General features: G+C 32.5%; 2 protein-coding genes across 2 annotated transcripts; both read left to right on the top strand.

The window, feature by feature from the left end:
- Nucleotides 1-2,620: 2,620 nt before the first annotated feature.
- On the top strand, nt 2,621-5,953 carry LOC133854715 (uncharacterized). Its single transcript, XM_062290970.1, has 2 exons — nt 2,621-2,874; nt 3,636-5,953. Exon 2 carries the CDS (start codon nt 3,900-3,902, stop codon nt 5,415-5,417), a length of 1,518 nt encoding a protein of 505 aa, XP_062146954.1. The 5' UTR covers nt 2,621-2,874; nt 3,636-3,899; the 3' UTR covers nt 5,418-5,953.
- A 4,224-nt stretch (nt 5,954-10,177) lies between these two features.
- Nucleotides 10,178-18,640, top strand: LOC133854285 (signal peptide peptidase-like 2). Its single transcript, XM_062290400.1, has 14 exons — nt 10,178-10,437; nt 11,230-11,388; nt 11,499-11,610; nt 12,434-12,553; nt 12,797-12,948; nt 13,056-13,238; nt 13,516-13,550; nt 14,106-14,262; nt 14,663-14,716; nt 16,679-16,771; nt 16,874-17,016; nt 17,618-17,688; nt 17,845-17,928; nt 18,217-18,640. Exons 1-14 carry the CDS (start codon nt 10,300-10,302, stop codon nt 18,339-18,341), a joined length of 1,626 nt encoding a protein of 541 aa, XP_062146384.1. The 5' UTR covers nt 10,178-10,299; the 3' UTR covers nt 18,342-18,640.
- Nucleotides 18,641-20,768: the final 2,128 nt, after the last annotated feature.

Here is a 20,768-nt window from a genome sequence, read left to right as displayed (position 1 = left end):
TTTATGGCCATCATTTAGTCACCAGGATGATTTTGGGAAAAGAAAAACAATATTACTTGGTAGAGAAATGATTCCTTTCTTCCCGTGGTCCTTCTCCTATTTGATAAATGATATTTTGCCGCCTAAAGACTTGTTGACACAATTATGACTTTTTAAATATATATATATATATATATATATATATATATATATATATATATATTTATAAAGCAAATCTCAACCCATTTGCATGATTTTGTATTTTTTGTTTAATAAAAAAAAAAAGAGTCGATGGTTGTGTCATGTGTGGCAATATATTATATCTCCTATTCTTCCACTCTTCAAAATTACTATTGAATTTGTGGGGTCCATGTGAATCTCACACAGTGACTCCACATATCCACTAGCGATTTTAAAAAGTAGGAGGACAGAAGAAGGATCAAGGGGCGGATGTATAGTCTTCCCACTTTTCAAAATCATTATTGGATTTGTGGGGTCCATATAAATCCCACACAGGGACTCCATCTATCTAATAGTAATTTTGAAAAGTACGAGGATAAGAGGACCAAGAGACGTGTTGGAATAACAAGTTTTTAAGTTTCAAGTGGCCGCATCAAGTTTAAGTTTATGTTTAGTTTTAGCAGTTTCTAAATGGGTGGTTTGAAAAATGAAAAAACTAATAATAAATAATGATTTCAAAAAGCATGAGTTTTAAAAGCGATTAATAAAATTAGAAAAGAGTACGTTTTAAAAAATGCACATCCTTTCTTGTTACGTTTTGTTAGAGAATTATCATTCCCAAAGCCTAAACGGGCCCACTATAGAAGTTTGGGCCCAACCAGTCTGTCCGGCCTAAATGAACTTGGTTCCACAAGCTTGGAATTCAGAAAGCCCTTATCAAAAGGGAAGTGGGCCTGAAAGTCCAACTAAGGCCCACCCCTAATTCAAAAAAAAGGCCCGTCGGTCGAGTCCAATGCAAGACTCAGCCCACTTCCTGTCAAAGAACGAGAAGCCGCGACAATCCGAGATACTTGGCCACGATCCACAAAGATGCCACTAGTCCAATCATGGGTGTACATGTTCCGAATTATCAGAAGACTTGCAGTCCGGGACGTGTAGTAACCCACGTTCCAGAGACCACAATCAAAGAGATGTTCTCCCTCATTTCAAAGGGTTAACCGTTTCAACCCTTCAGTATAAATATAGGCCAACTTCCAGGTATTAGATGGATGGAATAATCATTATTGAAGCACTATTGTTATTATACCAGACAAATTGACTTAAGCATCAAAGTGGGAACGGCTGGCACCCCCCAGCGAGTACTCTTATTGCTTCTTTGATTTTGCAAAAAGAGATTATCAACAGTTTCTAAAGCTTGTGTCGCCAATTCAGAAACTGTTCTAACACGTATTTTTTTTTTTTTCTCTTCAAACGCACTTTTGAGATGCAAAATCATGGCAAAAAATAATTTTCTTTTTTCTTTTCTTACCTTCCTTGCACTAGGCATTAATGTAAAATAACGCATTACACTTTATGTTGAATACAGCCATCTATGGAAAGACACCACCTGTAAACAAGTGATAATGGATGTATTCCAATTTAGTGACAAAAAAATGAAGAGACCCTTTTGTGGTTTATTGTCGTAAAACTCTTCTGTTTGCTTTTTTCTTTTTGTTTTTTTAGTTTGCTTATTAGGAAAAAGAAACTATCCACTTCTTGTATTTTGCTCACCAGTTTTTAATGAATTATCAAGAAAAAATAAAAAATAAAAACTTATGTAGGGATATTTTCTGCCAAAAATAAAAAATTAATTTTGATTTTTTAATTAATAAAAATTAAACCTCAATTAAAAGAACATCCTTATATCTATTGGACCATTGCATATTTCTTTAAAATTATAGATTCTCAAATTATGTGAATTTAGCCTATTTAAGTCGTTTCATACATCAAACGGCATGAAAGATGCTACATATTAAAAATGTGACATGTTAACAATGAGAATTGGGTATATTTTTATCAGATTCTTATACTTTATGAACTGTTTTTTGGTTTAGTAAATAAGAAACGTCTACTTAAAAGTGAAGAAAAAGCATTTTGAAATGATTTTTTTTTATTACCTCGATAATATGTTATATCTTTAACATGTAGCATTTTTTACGTCGTTTGATGTAAAAAATGGCTTGAATTTACATAATTTGAGAATTTAAAATTTCCTTGAAATTGTAGACGTTCCTAATCCGAACTTGGGAATCAAAGGGTTTTTTTTTTTCATAACACAAAGTCTCCCAAATGTATCTTAACTAAGTAATAATATGTGGCTGTTAAATAGTGGATGTAATATGAACAATCATATTGTTTAAAATAGAAAAAGAATGAATGCTCACGATATTCAATCTACTTAATAAATCATTCATCTTTAAAAGAGAAACTGGAAACAAGGCAAGGCAAACTTTTGTTTCCCAACTTGAAAAGATTGGGTTGGTGGAAACAGATAAGAAGCGTTGGGGTTGTGAATTTGATGGAAAAATCATAAATATTTTTCTCCAAACAATAATTAAAAAAATCCATTAATGATGAGCTTAGCAATCATCCACCAGACCAACTCATTGGAAAGTGAGAAATCCCATAACTCTCTCCTGCCACTCTCCACCCAACTCACTGACTCACCAAATGCAGCAACTCATTGTGTACAAATAGAAAAAACATTTATACAGACAGCAAAATATGCATTGGGTCTTCTTTTTTTTTTTTTACCTTTTGGAGAGAGCTAGCTTGAGAAATAAGTTCATAGGGAAAAAATTAAAAAAATGCTGCAGTGAAACATGGAGGTTTTGATCATAGCTCATGAGGATGGGAGTTTCTTGCTTTGCACCAAATTTCATCTGCTGATAAATGGTTAGAAAATGTCTATCTCCAAAATAAAAACCCCTTTTGATTTTTTTGCTTATTTGGTGTTCTTTATAATATTGTTTTTATCTTTTATCCATTGTTTGATGCGTCTTTTGATCATGCATGTTTCTGAGTTTGTAGATAATATTTGAAATTTCTTCAACTTAAAACTTACTGCCTGTTTTGTTTCTTTTTGTAATATTCTTATTGAGTTGAACTAATTGTTTGATGCCCTTCCTATGGTTCTTATGTTCTTTTTTTTTGTGTGTGAAGTTTTGATATTGTTCTTATGCTTAGGCCTTTATTGCTTTTTAGACTTTGCTGTTTGAGAAGCAGTGACTTTTTGAAAATTCATAATTTGGATTTCTTTTTCTTCATTGTTTGCATGGTGGGTCAGAGCATAAAAATTGGGATTTTAAAACTTGTAAGAGTAGGTGTTCTTGTTTACCAAATGAGCTTTGGCATTTACATCTTGTATTTTCTATGTGTTAATTTCTGGTTGCTGATTCTTTGCTGGTTTGAACAACTAGAAAACTAAAATCTGATTATATTGGTTTTCTATCCTGTAGTAGGTTTTGCAAAACCATCTGAATTTTCTTCTCCAAGATCAAAACTTGGAGAAGAAGTGTGTTATCTTGCTCTAAGTCCTTACCCCCACTGGTTCATTTATATTTTATATAATTTTTGGTGAGAAAGTTTTGATGACTGCTATGTTTCTGTCCCCTTCAATCATTCTGATCAATCTTTGATTGTTCTTTCTTTGCAAGATGGAAGAAAGATGAAGCCAAATTGATATCCTTGCAGGCACAATTCAATGAACTTTTTTGGTTGAGAGGTGGTGTTCTACACATCACTGATTGGATCGTGACTTGTTTAAGCTCCAATTTTGGTGGCAGTACTTTTATCCAACAGTTTTCATACTTCAAGAAACCAATTGAAGAAGTTTTTAGGGGGTTAAATCCATCCTGCAGTAGCTATTTGTTTCTTTCACTGATTGTATAGTTCCAACCTGTAAAGCTTTGATTTTAACGATGCTCCCAAGCTCTAATATGGATGATGAACTGAAATTTCAGCAGCGGTGGGAGATTAGGAGGAGAGAAAATGAGTTTGACTCTTCAAGCGAGGAGTCCAAATCAAGTTCAAGTAGCCAGCCGGTTCTCAAGAAGCTTAAACTAGTTTCCAGCTTTGCTTCTGATGAAAATGATGAGGCCATAGGTACTGATAGAGTTCATCAGAAGGGCAAGTATGTTCCTGGCACCGGCCGGGGAAAAGTTAAATTTAGGAAAGCTAAAAAAATGCATGTTGAAAGGAGAAGAAATGACAATTTAGTTAATAATGTGATGGAGAGGGATTCTCATGGAGAACTTGGTAAAAAGAAGAATAATACTAATGCTTATGATCCTGCTGCTGCACTGGATGATGTTAAAATCTTCATGGAGTCCTTGTTGGAGGATCTTAAAAGTACAAGAGAAAACTTGTTTAGATGGATGAGGGAGGAAATGCAAAAAATGGTGGCAGATGATACTGCTCCAAAAGCAGAAAGTAGAAAAGGCAGGTATGGAAGGGGGAAAAACCAAATGCAACACCAAAACAACTTTGAGGAGGACATTGTACAACCTCAAAAAGATTTGAAGTCCGGCACGAGAGATCGAACTTCCAATCATGGATCTCTGAATAGGTGTATTGATAGCAATGAGGCAGCTGGTTCGAAGAATCACTGTCAGGCCCTTGAAGATCAAGTTGAGTATGGCAAAACTACTGGATCTATGGCATCAATAGCGAATGAAAAAGGAGAAACTAGGTTGGTGCCATCTATCATTCAAAATTTTCAGTCAGGTCACTCAGTACAAGTGCAACATCAGAAGAATGTTGTTTTAGGCTTAAGAGCTCAAAACTGCAATGATGGGTCTTCAGAGAGATCTGTAAAAGGCAAAAGGACTGCTGAATTTAACAATTGCTCAAAAGGACTTGGATTTTTGCCATCAGCTGAAAAGGCGAAAGGAGAAAGGTTGGGATTAACTGCTAACCCAAATTCTTTTTCTAATTCCTCTAATCAGGTGGCTTCTTCTATGTATTTGACATTACCAACTGTCCTACCACAGCCCTGTGTAGAGAATTACAGGCTTGAGACTTCTTCATGCAATTATGTTCACCCAAGAACTGATGTAAACAAAAGGGATGTGTATTCAGAAGATGCAAATGTGATGATTAATTCAAGTGCTAATCGCGGATGGTTTTCTGCCATGCAGCAAGAAGAAAGACTAGGAAGCTTTGCTCTAAACCAAAGCATCATCCCAGCCTCAAGAAGCATTGGCGCTGGACTCCAAGCACCACTTCATCAGACTAGGAAAAATGTACCCAAAGAAAATCACAACATAATAGGTCTAACAATGAATGGAGGAGCAATAAGATTTTCTGGGGGAAACCATGCATTATCAGAACAATATGCTGCCAACAACTTTCACAGGCATTCCAATTGTATTCCTGATACAGGACTCACGGGGTATCAAATCTCAGACTTACAAGAAAGTCGTTTGTTTCCAAAGTAGTTTGAAGGGAATGGACACTAAACAGAAAAAAAAAAAAAAAAAAAAAAAAAAAAACATCTCCATTTGTTTCCATGAATATAGAGCCTATGATGACTTGTCTGATCATTCTTTCCAATACCCTGCTGACTAAAAAAGTCTTATTCCTTGATTTGCTTCAACTCAGATTGAGGTTTCTCTATCAGTAGAAAGAGGAAAAGGTTTGGGAACTTGAACAGTTCCTCATTTGGGAGGGAATGTTAAAGGGGGTTATTCTGTACCAGGAAAAGTGACTATAAATTCTCTCTTTAGATCATGATGGGATTGATTGTATGAAGAATGGTGTGTGAGAGAGGTGGAATGTTCATTCAATTGTCTAGCATCTGCTTTTTAATCCTTAGTGGGGGTATCTGAATCTAAATTTTGAAGGTCTACTTTTCTGTCCTGGTTCAGGTATGTGCCTAAATATCTTCCTATTAAAGTACCCATGAGATTGTAACTAAAATCCAACAACATAAGAAAGCCTTTGCAGCTGGATATATGCCTCAACTGTGTTACAAGACTTGGTTAAGTGGAATATTTATTTCTTTATTGATTTGGGATTGATCCATTAGTGACATTAATGTTGAGTGCTAATAGTTTATATTGTTGAATGTGAATGGAACGAATCGGGTCATGGTGTTTCCCACTGAAGCTTTTAAAGTTACTTGAAACAAGAAGAAAAAGAAAAGAAAAGAACAGAAGAACAAGAAGAAGACATAATCTATACCCTCTGGTAAAATTCTCCACTAAGCTAAATCTTGCCTTCCACTGATTGAGATGTGATTGAAGAAAGATTTGCTCGAATCTTTGCCAAGTTAGACTGTTAAAAGGTTGACTTCAAGGCCCTTCCCTGATCACTCACATGGGTGAAGTGGAACATTTGCATTTGTCTTTAAGTTGTCCATCTGAATCAATCAACCATAGGCTTGAATGATTTTTGCTAGTCAGATTGCTGCTGAGATCATGGCTTTGCTGGATAACACTTTTTCTTTTTCCCTTTTGTTTGGTTTTTTCTTTTTTTTTTTTCAAAGCAAAAATATTAACAAAAAAAAAAAAATACGAAACATTCAAAACTATTTTCATCTTTTATTTCACGTGAGAACACTTTTTAAACAAAAAATAAAAAATACCCTTTGAAAAGCATTAACAAATTGACGTTTTCCAATTGAATTTTTGGTCTTGGTCTCATATTCTGGTTTACTTTTTAATTGCTGCTTCTAGATTGCATTTGGAAGTTCCTGGAGGCAAGCATTTCCACAAGTCAAAATGAGATTTAAAAAAAAAAAAAAAGCAAAAATAAAATAAAATCAGAAGCCTTGTTTTCTTATGGAGAATTCTAAACCAGTTTTCAATTATTCTATCTGGGTGGTTGTTGACCTATGTCCTAATGGCCCAATGGGATTATTACTTAGTATCATGCTATGCTATGAGTTTACACCATGAATTTAATCATTTAAAGTTACCAAGTGATGTGACATGGGTAATGAGAAGGGTTATAAATAAAATAAATGTTAGAGTTTCTCTGTCCCGACACCGACACCCTTTTTTTTAGAAAGAGAAAAGAGGAAAGAGAAATAACTGGTTTCAAACTGTAGTTTTTCTTTATTTATTTATTATTATTATTAAAAAAAGATTGTCAGGTCAGCACAGAACGACTCAAGAAAGATCACAGTAGATGCTCTAGCATTTCTCTATAGGTAATTATATCTCACCAAAATATTATTGATTAGACAATGACTTGAAAAACGCCCGTCAATATTTAATCTAAAAGAGCTAGCCAAGTTGCAATTAAATCTTCTTAAAATTATTTATAAAGTTTAATTTTACATAATAAAAAATTATTCATAAACACTTTTATAATTTACCCACCTAGTAATGTGAGATACTTTCGAGCTACTTACACCTTAATTGGCGCCACCCAATTCGGTAAATTTAACGTCAGTAACTTTTTAGTGATTACTTATTCTCTTTTCATAAAATTAGAGACATGATTTAAGAAACTTTATGATTGAAAAAGAATATATTCTTAAATTAGTATAAAACAACCTAATTAAGGTAAAAAGAAACGTAAACAAATTACTATGATTCTTCTTGTTTTTATTGTGCTCGGCTGCTTATCGTCTTTGTTTGATAATACTTTTTTTAAAAATAAAAACAAAATATTAACAATATTTGAAATACAAAATATCTAAAACTATTTTATTTTTATGTTACATTAAAACATTTTTTCAAATAAAAAAAAAAAAGTATCATTTTTAAAAATATTAACTAATATATGATATTGTTTTTGTATTTGTATTTGACCAAAATATATATATATATATATATATATATATATATTGTTTTTGTCAATTTCTTATTGGGGACTGGTATTCCGTATTCGTTGGGTTATTGCCACGTGCTCTGGTCCACCAACAAAGAACACAATGTCCATCTTCAACGTTGTATGTCGAGGACTTCACGGCAAAAAAACACAAATAAATTGATTATGGCTTGGGCCCCTTTTATTTTATTTTTTTATTTTTTTATTTTTATTTAAAATAAAAATATTAACAAATAATTCAAATACAAAATACTTCTAGAAATAAAAAAACAACTTTCACTCCCATCAAAACACATTTTTAAATTAAAAACAAGAAAAACACCCAAAAACACGCATTTGGATCATGTTTAGTTCATTTGAACTACATCCGGTTAGTGTTATTTGAAAGATAAAATTGTCCATAAAAATAAAAAATAATAATTTTACCCCTCAAATAAAATTAACGGGATCCTCTCCGATTCAAATGGAGAGAATCCCTGTCCCGAACACACTTGTAATGACTAGATGAGAGGATGAGGATCCTCTCGTTTTCAAGTGAAATTTAAAACTTTGTTTTATGGTTCGAATTAAATTTATATTTGTATATTTTGTTACATGACATATATGTTGCCACAACATTTTAAAATGTTAAATGGCATGATATTATTTACCATTAAATACAATAAAATTTAATTTAAACTATAAAATAAATATTCTCCATTTCACTTTTGGGAGAGAATCATATTCCTTGGCCGGATTAGTTTTGTCTTTGAGTTTGAAATTAAGAAAAGACGAACTCTTTTTTGGCTCAATATCTTTCTTTTATGATAATGTTACGGATTTGTTTTATTAGAAAAAATAAAATAAAATAGAATTAAGTATAAAATAGGAAATAAAACACAAACAAATTTTGCTGAAAAATATATTGCTGTGAGGCATCTAATCTATGCATATCTGAAAAATAACTTTACTTTCATACAAGAATACTCTTATTTTATAAAAGAGTAGTCATTCACTACCACCTAAATATACAACTTTTTACCACCTTGCCTATGTGGCAAGGTGGTAAAAAGTTGTATATTTAGGTGGCATTGAATCATTATTCTTTATAAAAATACTTAAACTTTTTCTTAGGCTACATTTTATATTTGAGAGCACTTTACTTATAACCCCTGATATTTCATTACTTTTGAGAAAATATACCCAAATTTTTTAAAAAAGTGTCAATTTAAGGTATCAATCTTTCAATTTTTTTCAATTTCAACAATTCGTTCAAATTTTTCGTTAAATCGTGTTAAAACTCTCAAAATACCCTTCATTTTTTTAGAAAAAGAAAAAAGAAAAAAAATTGTTAGGATTTAGGTGCTGTTCATAATTTAACGGAATTTGCAAAAATACCCATGTCTGAGTCTTTGAAAATTTTTATAATTTTTTTTTAAAAAATAAACAAATGGGTATTTTGAAAATTTTGATATGATTTAATGGAAAAATCTAACGAACGATTGAAATTTAAAAAAATTGAAAGATGAATATCCTTAATTGACAAGTTTTAAAGTTCAGGTACATTTGTTCAAAAGTGATAAAAGATCAAGAGTTATAAGTAAAGTTTTCCTTAATTTTTGTTGCTTGAGTTGCTTTGAATCTGTAATGGGTTGCCGAGCCTACTAATTTCTCACATCCATTTCAGGTCATTTATTTTTTTAGTAATACTATTTTTTACATTTATTTATTATATTCATTTTACCTACGTAACGCGTTTTAAGTAGTTTTTAATATCAGTTACATAAAAAAAAAAAAAAATTTACTTAAAATGCATCACGTCAGCTAATGTGAAATCGGTATAAAAAGCAACGTTACTCTTTTTTCTTTTAAAAATTTGATTTATTTGATTTTTCATTCTTGCCCATAACACCATGTGTCTATGGTCCGTTAAATTTTTTATTTTTTATTTTTAAAATAAATACATTAACAAACAATAAAACATATTTTCACCTATATATATCATATTAAAACATTTTATTTTTTATTTTTAAATTAAAAGCACAAAAATACAAAAAAGTTCACAACACCGACAATTAACCATGATTAATTATGTTGTTAACGTATTTTGCCGCCGTCTCCAACCACGTGATGAGGATGTGTACGGAAAATTTGATAAGTATTTGAGTCAAACCTTGATACAATCATTTTCGCCATAATATTTATTTTAATCATAATTAACAATAAAATTAAAAAAAAAAAACAAAAACAAAAAACAAAACAAACGATAACGTTTCTGCAAAATGCTAATCCAGTAGATCCAAAAACAATTTTTGAGTATTTAATTTATTTTTATATTATTTAATTTTTATACATATTTATTTATATTAGTTTGTAAATGAACAATTTTATATTTTATTAAATAGTATTACTATTTAATTAATTTATTTTTATTTTTAACAAAGAGAGAAAAACCAACCCCCAAAGCCTACTTTCTTCTGCGTCTCTGTGTTCTGAGCTTGTGATGCAGAGGAAGAGGATCCAAGAGGGTTGGTGAATTGCGTGGAGGGAGCTGAAGAATCTATGGATTTGTGGAGGCCTTGCTGGGTGGTCTTTGTTCTGGGTGTGATTTCACTGTTCTGTAGTGTGAGAGCAGGGGATATAGTTCACGAAGACGATTTGGCTCCCAAAAAGCCCGGTTGCGCGAACGATTTTGTTCTGGTTAGAGCTTTTTCTCTGATACCCATTTCTTATTTCCGTGATTTAACAACTGGGTCTTGCTTAATTTGTGTTTTTTTTTTTTAATTGAATATTCTGGGTTCTTTGTTTGGTTTAGTTATCTGGAAAACTACAATTATGGTGAGTATAATTATATCAAATTTCCTTTTCTTTTTGTTTTGATTTGGAGATTACCCACAAATGGAGATCAGCTTATAATTGTAACTTTTTTTTTTTTTTTTGGTTTTCTTTTCTACTTTCCTTTTGGTTGGTGTTTTTTTTTTTTTTCCTCTATTTATTGATTAGCTTTGTAAGACTCAAAGTTGGTAGGGATCTAGTTTTAGTTTCGTTTAGTGAGTGAAAGTATATTTCCATTTTTTGCCTCCTCCAAAACTTGTGCTCATTCTTATCACACACAAATTAGGGTGGGCTTTGGTATTTTTTTAGTTAATGTTTTATCTATGCATTTTGCAGTCGGTGGGTTTGTATTTTTTTATATAGTGGGTAATAGCTTTTGAATTGGTAATGGATTATGATAATGTTTTAGGCGATTTAGCTTTATGAATCTTATAAAGTTGAAGTGAGAATTAAGCCAAAACTTGTCTACCTTTTTGTGCCATAATTGAGAACCTTCTCCATTTCTTTCTTTGTTTGCTTTGTAGATTGACATAGAATGCACATGCTTTTGTTTAGCTATAACGTGAAGGTTATTTACTAATAGTTTGATGTTAGTATCCTTCCTTAATTCAGTTCGGCCCATTTTCTCATCCATTGATTGAAAATTGCTGTTGTTAGGTAAAAGTTCAAACTTGGGTTAATGACATAGAGGACGCCGAATTTGTTGGCGTGGGTGCTCGATTTGGCACTGCCATTGTGTCAAAGGAGAAAAATGCAAACCAAAGACGTCTTACACTTTCAGACCCTCGTGATTGTTGTAGTGCACCAAAGAATAAGGTTTTTTTTTCTTCTTCATACAATAGACATTTGTATATGATCATGCCCATTAAGAAAATGTATTTATTAATACCAATGTGTGTGTGGTACTTTGATATGGATTCTGTTAGCTCACTGGAAATGTTGTAATGGTGGATCGAGGCCTCTGCAAATTCACAGCCAAGGCAAATTTTGCAGAAGCTGCTGGTGCTAAAGCTGTACTCATTATAAATAACCAAAAAGGTAATCACAATATCTTCTTTTTCTTCTTCTTCTTTCTTTCTTTCTTTTTTTTTTTATTTTTTTTTCCTCGTGTCAAACTTGGTCGTTATTTTGGATGGAAAATGTCACATGTGACCAGCCTGTGCGTTGGAGACATTTTGAAGTGACTAATTTGTCTCCATTTTGTGTGGAAACACATTATTTTTAATAATGTCGATAAAAAAAATAAAATAAAAAGTTAACGCAAAGGGGTGGCCACGTGTTCACCCCCATCAGTTCTGAGGGGTGGCTGCACATCTGTCTGCTGGGGGTTGGCCACACGGTCATCCCCCCTATTATGTTAGGGCTTTTGCGTTAATTTTGTTTTATCACTATTACTTAAACCGTACGCTTTCACACAAAATGGTGGCAAATTAGTCACTTGGAAAATTTTCAAATCCACGTGTTAGTCATGTGTGACGTTTTTCATTCAAAATAACATCCAAATTTGACATGGGGGGCAACTTGAAATATTTTGGAAGTTTATAGGTCCGTGTTGCAATAAGTCATAGTTTGGAGGTGTAAGTGCAATTGGGACGGTATTTTAGGGGGAAAATGTAATTTACCCTAAAATAAATGTTTATACTGCCTGTGAAAATTGATATGTATATCACAAATCAGATTATCCCATTTTTCATAAACGTGTATTAGGGTCTTATACTGATTATCTATGATGGGGTAAACTTTTTAGATGTTGGTCCAAATGAAATTCTGAAGCAGCATGGAAGAGATGTGTTAGAAAGCTAGAGGTCAATATTGCCACCATTTTTCAATTTGTATTTTAACTTGTTTCTTTTTCCTGCAGAACTTTACAAGATGGTTTGTGAGCCAAATGAAACTGATCTAGATATACGCATTCCCGTCGTCATGCTCCCGCAAGATGCTGGTGCAAGCTTGGAAAAAATGCTTATGAATAGTACATCAGGTAAGCATTTCCTCGTTCTTCATAACCACAAAGCAAATACTAAAATCTGTTGTGCAAAAGTGATCTTTTGTTCAGCATAGTTTTTTTGTTGCTTTGAATATCTAATTATTATTTGGTTCTCATTTCTGTGGGGACTAAATTTCTAGCATCTTTGCAGATATATATGTGTGTGCATATATATATATATATAGATTATCACTCTTGCTTTTATATAGCTTACTTAAAATTTTAGTCTTTCTGCAGTGTCTGTGCAGCTATACTCTCCACTCCGACCGGTAGTCGACATAGCAGAAGTATTTTTATGGTTGATGGCAGTTGGTACCATCTTGTGTGCATCTTATTGGTCCGCATGGGGTGCTAGAGAAGCAGCTATTGAACAGGAGAAGCTGCTAAAGGTCACCATTTGCTATTCTTAGCTAAATAGATTTAACCTTCTATAACCTATTGTTCTTCTTCCAGCTATAAATACTGATTGGGTTGCAAGTTTAACTCGTTCTTGTAGGATGCTGCAGACGAAATCCCACGTACCAAAGCCATTGTTACTAGTGGTGTTGTGGACATCAACATAACATCTGCTGTCCTGTTTGTTGTTATTGCTTCATGCTTCTTGGTTATACTATACAAACTTATGTCACTCTGGTTCATTGAGCTTTTGGTTGTTCTTTTCTGCATAGGTGGTGTAGAGGTAATATATTTTACTACCTCTTAATGTCATATTTGTCTGCATGCTTGTGTAAATACTTGCACATATATATAAGCACTCTGAAAGCATTACACACATAGACACAAATGTAATATGTGCCTTGAGTAAAATTTCTTCTCTATGTTATGATTGTAGTATTTGGAATCTGAACATATGAGACTTAGTTTGTCTTTGTTGCTTTCTCCTCTTTTTAGTTTACATTTTGTTCTTTCTGTTGTTTCTGAGTCAATTTTAACTATGTAGTTCCTTGTACATGCAGGGCTTGCAAACTTGCTTGGTTGCTTTATTGTCAAGGTACAATTAGTATCTTTTACTGAGAAACGACTCAAATGGCCTTCAATATGTTACACAAATCTGCATCTGAGAAACTAACCAGCCACATGGGCACTTGCTGCTTGTTGGTACAATTATTGCATCGCCTGGGAGGCTCAGATTAGGTCTTGTTATTTGTTAGTGGGTTGGCACAATTGATAAACCCCAACTGGCAGTGGCTAAAATTTCATGTTTTCCTTACCTGAATACTGTTACATTACGTGATTGGTAAAAGCTTAAATATGCCAACAAATAATAAAGCTCTTTTGTTGTGAAAGTAGATGTTATGACCATTTACCAATCTTCTAAGTATATGCAAGAAAGAATGTACCAGATTTTGAAATCATAACTCAAAAAATGCTGTAAAGGTTTTGTAGTTTTGACAAAGAATACTCAGTTGCCTTTGTATTCATTCTCGTGTTTGTATATGTTTTCTTATTAGGTTACTTATATAGAGGATTTAGTGTCCATTTAGATGAGAGGTTTTGTTTCTTATTTTTCCAAGGTCTAGAACTAAATCTACTATTGCTTGCACAGGTGGTTCAAACGCAGTGGAGAATCATACATTAAAGTACCTGTCTTTGGAGCCGTGTCATACCTAACTTTGGCTGTTTCTCCATTATGCATAGCATTTGCTGTTGTTTGGGCAGTTTATCGAAATGTCTCCTTTGCCTGGATAGGTCAAGATATACTTGTAAGGATAAACTTCACTATGTTGTTTTTTTTTCAATGATTATATATATATATATATATATATATATATATATATATATATTTTTCAATTATTGATGGTACATATGCAAAATTTATTTTGTATCATCGCCATTAGATGCCAAAAGAGATCACCCAATCTACAGGATTAGTGTCGCTTGTCAAGTAATGCTCACTTTTGCATCTTCTGCTTGTTGCTGTAGTTATTCATATATGTTGTTAGATGGCACGCTAATTACTCCTAATTCAAACAGATGTAGACAAGTGGCATGAGAACTGTTCCAAGTTATCTTATTCATTTTTAGGATATTGTTATGCTACAAGTACTAATAAGGGCAGAATTCAACTAATACTTGCTTTTCATTTATTTGTTATTCCATCAGGGAATTGCGCTGATAATCACAGTTCTTCAAATTGTCCATGTACCCAATCTCAAGGTAATTATTCAGAATGTCATTTTATTGGTGGTTAATAGCTCTATGGGAGGCTAACATTTTTTATAAATAAATATATAAACCAGTAATTTGCAATTATAGTGATGCCATGAGAAAAATAAGGTTAACTTAAATTTTAATGGCACGTTTGGTGTTTGATTTTTTGAAATCTAAATTCAACTATAATTTATTGCGTGAATTCCGAGGCAAAATAAAGTTGAAAAAGATGTTTGGATGGTTTGACTTCTTGAGACAAAATTAGAAAATGTTGGATAAAATCTGATTTGTTTTTGAAAATTTGCGAATACCAATAGAATTTGTTTTTGAAAAACAATGCACCCAAACATCCCATAACTTATTTTTATTAAATATCCACTGATAAATTTTTCAATGATACAAAGAATGCAAATGCAAAGGTAAGCTAGCGTAAACTATTCTGATGTGTTTGTGTAACAATAATGTTACATTATTAAGGAGTATGAGACCGTGTATGAACAAATCCAGATTCATCTTTTTGAAACTTCTACAGAAAATTTGAGCAGGTGACCCTTCAGATTTTTGCACATTAGAGAGCAAATTGGCTTTGTTGAATGTGTTTGACGCTCCTAGTCCGCTGATGTGGAGAGTAACTTTTTGCTGAGATCTTTTACGGCATTGTATATAATCATCACGAATGTAGTAGTGGTGTTGAATTTTTACAAATTTTGCTGTTGATAGCTGGTATACATCTTAGAAGTGAGGCCTATAATTACTGAAAAAGTAAAAATATCCAAAGAATGGAAAGAGCTATGAGACTCTAGAAGTTGTGATCATTGCCATCCATGCAGAAGATATTTTTATACACTAAACGATTTTGAAATCTTAAATAGATAAGGCAACCTTTCTTTTTAATATTATTAATGATGTTAAAACCAGAGTACAGCTTCTAGGGAAAGAAATAATGTTCACTTTTACTCTTTTGTTTTTGTTGTCTTTGTGCATGATGCTAATAGCTAAAATTGGCAAGCAAGCAAACTGCTTGTGAACAACTGAAGTTCAGTTTGTCAGCCAGCTCGATTGAGCTCATCTCTAACCTGAACAAGTTGGGTTTCAAGTTTGGCTACAATACGAACCGGATAACAGAACACCTTGCATTTTTCTATTAGGTGTGGGATACTTAAAAATCATGTGAGCATTTATCTTATGTGCTGCTGTATTGCATGAAACCCTTAAAGTTTGCTTAACAGAGCACCATTACAAATGGTTTTTAAGTTTGGGAGGCATGCTACCTATCATCTAACTTGCTGAAGTTGGAAAAGGATATAGAGAATTTCTTTTTGTGTATTTCTTATTATCAATGTTTTTGTATAAGTTTCCATTCCACATTTCCATTTCGTGTTTGGTGGTTATGAGCTGTTTTCTTTTAACTTGGTTGAATTGGCTAGTGAACTGGTTGGGTTGGTTAGATGGGGCTATTGGTGGCACAAGCTAAGTTCAAAGCCATGAATTTATGTTGCAGTATAGTTTTGCATCGTTTTGGAAGTTTCATGATTTTATTGTTTAATGACTAAAGGATGTTGAAAGTGTGAACCTAGTATATGAAGGTGGTCACATTTGCGTAAGCTTAGATATGTATGGTTCTACACATTTTAATAAAACAAATACTCTTCCTAACATGTCCTTAGATGTCCCAAGAAAGATGAGTTCAGATTTAAGGCTTATATGGGAAGTTAAATGGATGAATGCTTTCGTTTTGGAAACTTTCTTCTACTTTGGAACAATCCAAAAAAGAAAGCACACCATCTATTTTTGATATGGTGGGAGTATATAAATAATCCTTGACGATTGTAATTTGTAAATATTTTGTTAATTGATTAGTTTACTTCATGTCAAGAGGTCTAGATGGAATGGTTTTGACAAACATCAATATGCCTGACAATTGAGTAACTATTCTTCTGACATGCTTCTGAATAATTTGTTAATCAGGTGGGTACAGTTCTACTCAGTTGTGCCTTCTTGTATGACATCTTTTGGGTGTTTGTTTCTACGAAGTTTTTCCATGAAAGTGTGATGATTGTGGTAAGTAATCAATATAATCTTACTCTTTGCTAGATCCCCACAAATGGACCACTAGGGCTTCAAACACTGAAGAGTGTACCAATAAATATATCTTTTTAACAGGTGGCTCGTGGTGATAGAAGTGGAGAGGATGGAATCCCAATGCTACTGAAGATCCCACGCATGTTTGATCCTTGGGGTGGTTACAGCATCATAGGATTTGGTGACATCCTTTTACCTGGATTGCTGATAGCGTTCTCTCTTAGGTTAAAGCTCCTCTTCTCCTTTGCAATATATATATATATAATTAGCATTTTTTATTTTCACATTGGGCAGCTTTAATCAAATTGTTTGAATTTCTAGCTTTTATGGAGTTCAGGCATAATAATTTTATTCAAAGAGCTATTGATTTGAGTGATAAAGTTGGTTAATTCTAAGAGAGTTAGAACCATAATAATAAGATACTGCAATTGACTTCTTTATCTTAGAAATTCCTTGTTCTTCCTTGGGCGTTGATTCTTTTTCTTCCTTTCTGTTTTTGATGCTCAAAACGCTCCCTCGTTTGACCTAGAAGATGCAAGAAAAGAGAGAGAAATTTGAGTTCTTGTAAAAGCAATTCTAAGTACAATAGTTGTGAGATTCCAAAATTTCTTCATCTTTTCTTCATTCACCAAAGGGTCATAATTGTCCCATAGTAACATGCTTTAAACTAGTGGAAGAACAATGAGGAATCCTCATTACTTCTCTGCTTGTGATTCTTTTCCAATCATTGGGCTCTTAAATTAATCAATACTTTTACTTATCAAAAAAAATTAATCAATACTTTTATAAAAGAAAAGTAGTCAATACCTTGGGGTGTCCTTGCAGGTATGATTGGCTGGCAAATAAAACTCTACGAGCTGGATACTTCTTGTGGGCAATGTTTGCATATGGATTAGGTAAGAAATAATTAACTTAATATATCTCCTTTCTTTTGTTAACTATACATATCGTTTCCTGTCGTCTATCTTCATGTCTTTCATATAGCAGGGATTTTTTTTTATTTTCCCTTCTTTGTGAACATAATACATTCAATTTTTTGGCATTTATGGCAGGTCTTCTTATTACATATGTGGCATTAAACTTGATGGATGGGCATGGCCAACCAGCACTACTTTACATCGTTCCATTCACACTAGGTAATTTTGCAGCAGCAACCACTGTGAACCATGTTGGATTTCAGAGTGGCTTAAAGTCTGTTTGGCCTTACGATTTGCAAGCCAGAAGTACAATTTTAAGCAAAATCACAGAAAGTTTATCTATTGGAGTGTGTTTTCAAACCGCATGCAAGGGGGTGTATTTTTAAAAATGCACGATTTTAAAGGCCAAATTGCGATTTTATTATACACTTACGCACGTTTGGAAACTACAAATTCAAACAAACCCTTAATATAGTACAGTTACCTGATCAATTTATACATATGCAGGGACCTTCCTAACATTGGGGAAGAAGAGGGGTGATCTCAAAGTCCTGTGGAGCAGAGGAGAACCAGTAAGACCCTGTCCACATATCCAACTCCATCACTGTCAAGAATCCAACGAAGAAAAATAAGATGATGAGCTTGTATCATATTGTAGTGCTTGTAGCCTATTGCTGATCATTAGGAATCTGGTAAATAACTCACCACCCTTAGCATAAGATAGAAATGTTGTATTTTTCTTCATCTCCCCTTAAAAAAAAAAAAAACCCATGGGCTTATGATCAATTAAGAATGGTATGCATTTAACATTTTGAATTCTCCTCTTCTGCTTTAATAACTACTGGAAGAATGTTGGTGTTGGAGGTGGTTTCCATGGTGTTTAACTCCACATTACCTCTGCCAGAGCATTCATAATAAGCTCTTTAAAATTTTTCTAAATTTAACTCTAAAAATCTACTTTTGTTGTTTTAGCTAGTCACTTTTTAAAGCTGTTAAATAACAAACTCGTTAATGTTTCTCTGATTTAAATAAATACTATTTTTTATTTATTAATAAACTTAACTACTAAAAGCATTCATTGCATTGAATTCAACTCAAGCTAAACCTTTTGAAGCATTTAATGTAAAAAATTAATATTAAATTTTTTTTAACATTCACTTTTTAGCTCTCTAGATTTAGAGATTCTAAGAAATCTTAAATTTAACTTTTGATCGAGCGATTGTCAAATGGTAATTTTTGTGGGTTTTGTTAAAAATTTAGAGAAAAGCCAAATTTAAAAATTGTGCATGGTGGTGAAGAAATCCCAATTGCAATAATTTGAAATCAAATCAATCAAGCTGAGCAAATGCTTAGCCTGATTGTGAAAGGCCATCTAAATTGTCAATTTCATAATAATTAGTTAGCCAATAATTTCAATGGGGGTATTTTAGTAACTTTAGCCAACAAGAATATACAAGGGTATTTTGAACTATACCAGAATAATTCGGGCATAACTTGCATGTATCCAGGTTTATGACACATTATTATACTCTTGATTATAATAGAAGATAAACAAATTCTAATTATATATAAACAAATTCTTGAGAATGATGCATCATTATTATACTCTTGATTATAATAGAAGATAATGACATGTTATTTTTCTAGCAAATGTTAAAGAAAACAAGATATACCACACATTTATCCCATTTTTATCAAAAATGTCGTTTTCACATCGAAAAGGTCGAGCCCCGATTGGGCCAACATTGATGAAAAATTGACAAAATAAAAACTTGCAATCCATGCGAGGCTAGATCTTCAACGAGGGTTCGAAAGAGCACATGAAACAAAGAGAAATAAACAAATTTAGGTTGATGTGACTTTTTTTAAGTAGTTTTATTTTTTTTTAAGTGACGGACAAGATAAGTCATATAAAACACGTTACGTAATTTGGTGTAAAATGAATGTGATAAATGGGTGTGAAAAATAGTATTACTCAATAAATTGACGAGCCACAACTAGGCTAGCATTGATGAAAAAAAACGACAATAAAAACTAGTAGTCCATGTGAGGTCACGTCTTCAAAGAGGGTCTAAGAGAGCACATAATCAAAGAGAAATCACAAAATTTAAGTTGACGTGACTTGTTTTAAATGACTAATATGAGAAATCATTTGAATAAAAAAAAATATAAAAAATAGCATTACTTAATAGAAAAAAAAAAAAAGAAAAAAAGATTGTTAGTTCATCATATGCCATGATTAAGCCATCATGATTTATAGCAGTAACCAGGCAGTTCATAATATTCCAAGCACAGATGTGTTTAAAATATCAGTAACTAAGGTAGTCATGGCAATTGATTGCTTCCCACTAATTAAAATGGATTAAATGTAGATTGCCTGCTTAGGTGTAGCATGTTAGCCATTTTTATTGGCCATAGTGCAGGACTATGGAGCCTGTGAGAACTTCAAAATATAAAGAAAAATGTTTGTGTATTACATATTTTACTACAATTTCATTATAAAATCATATGACAATATTTTAAAGATGAAAAAAAATTAATTTTTTAATGACCGACGTAATAAGTACCACAATTATAAGGGAACTTGTAATGCTCTAACAATATTCATAAACATTTTTATCTAGAAAAATATTTTTCTAGATAATCATTTAATGATTCTTGAAAATATTTTTTAGTTAACTAGAAAAACTTACTTTAAGTAGCATAAAATGGGTTTTCTTTTTGGGAAATGCTCAAAATACTCATGGTGCACAACAAGTGCACTACCACAATGCACGAGTACATTAATCATTTCCCTTTCTTTTTTATTTCTGTAAACCATTTTACGAGTTTAAACTTCTTCTTCTCGCACGCACTTTCTAGCGTTGTTCATTCTCTGCCACTGTCGAAAGTCATCGGCTGTTTTCAACCGCCGTTGATTTTTCATACTAACCGAACCCTAAAAAATATTTTTAACTGAATAAAAAAAAAATTAATTTCATTGAAAATATTTTATGTAAAAACAAATTGTGTCTAATATAAAAAATCTTATATTCTAAAATAAGCACTTGCCAAAAATT

Source organism: Alnus glutinosa, chromosome 13 (genome assembly GCF_958979055.1).
Source record: "Alnus glutinosa chromosome 13, dhAlnGlut1.1, whole genome shotgun sequence".
NCBI classification, from domain to species: domain Eukaryota; kingdom Viridiplantae; phylum Streptophyta; class Magnoliopsida; order Fagales; family Betulaceae; genus Alnus; species Alnus glutinosa.
Note: the sequence above shows the minus strand (reverse complement) of the source record. Positions and strands in the feature narration are given on the sequence as shown.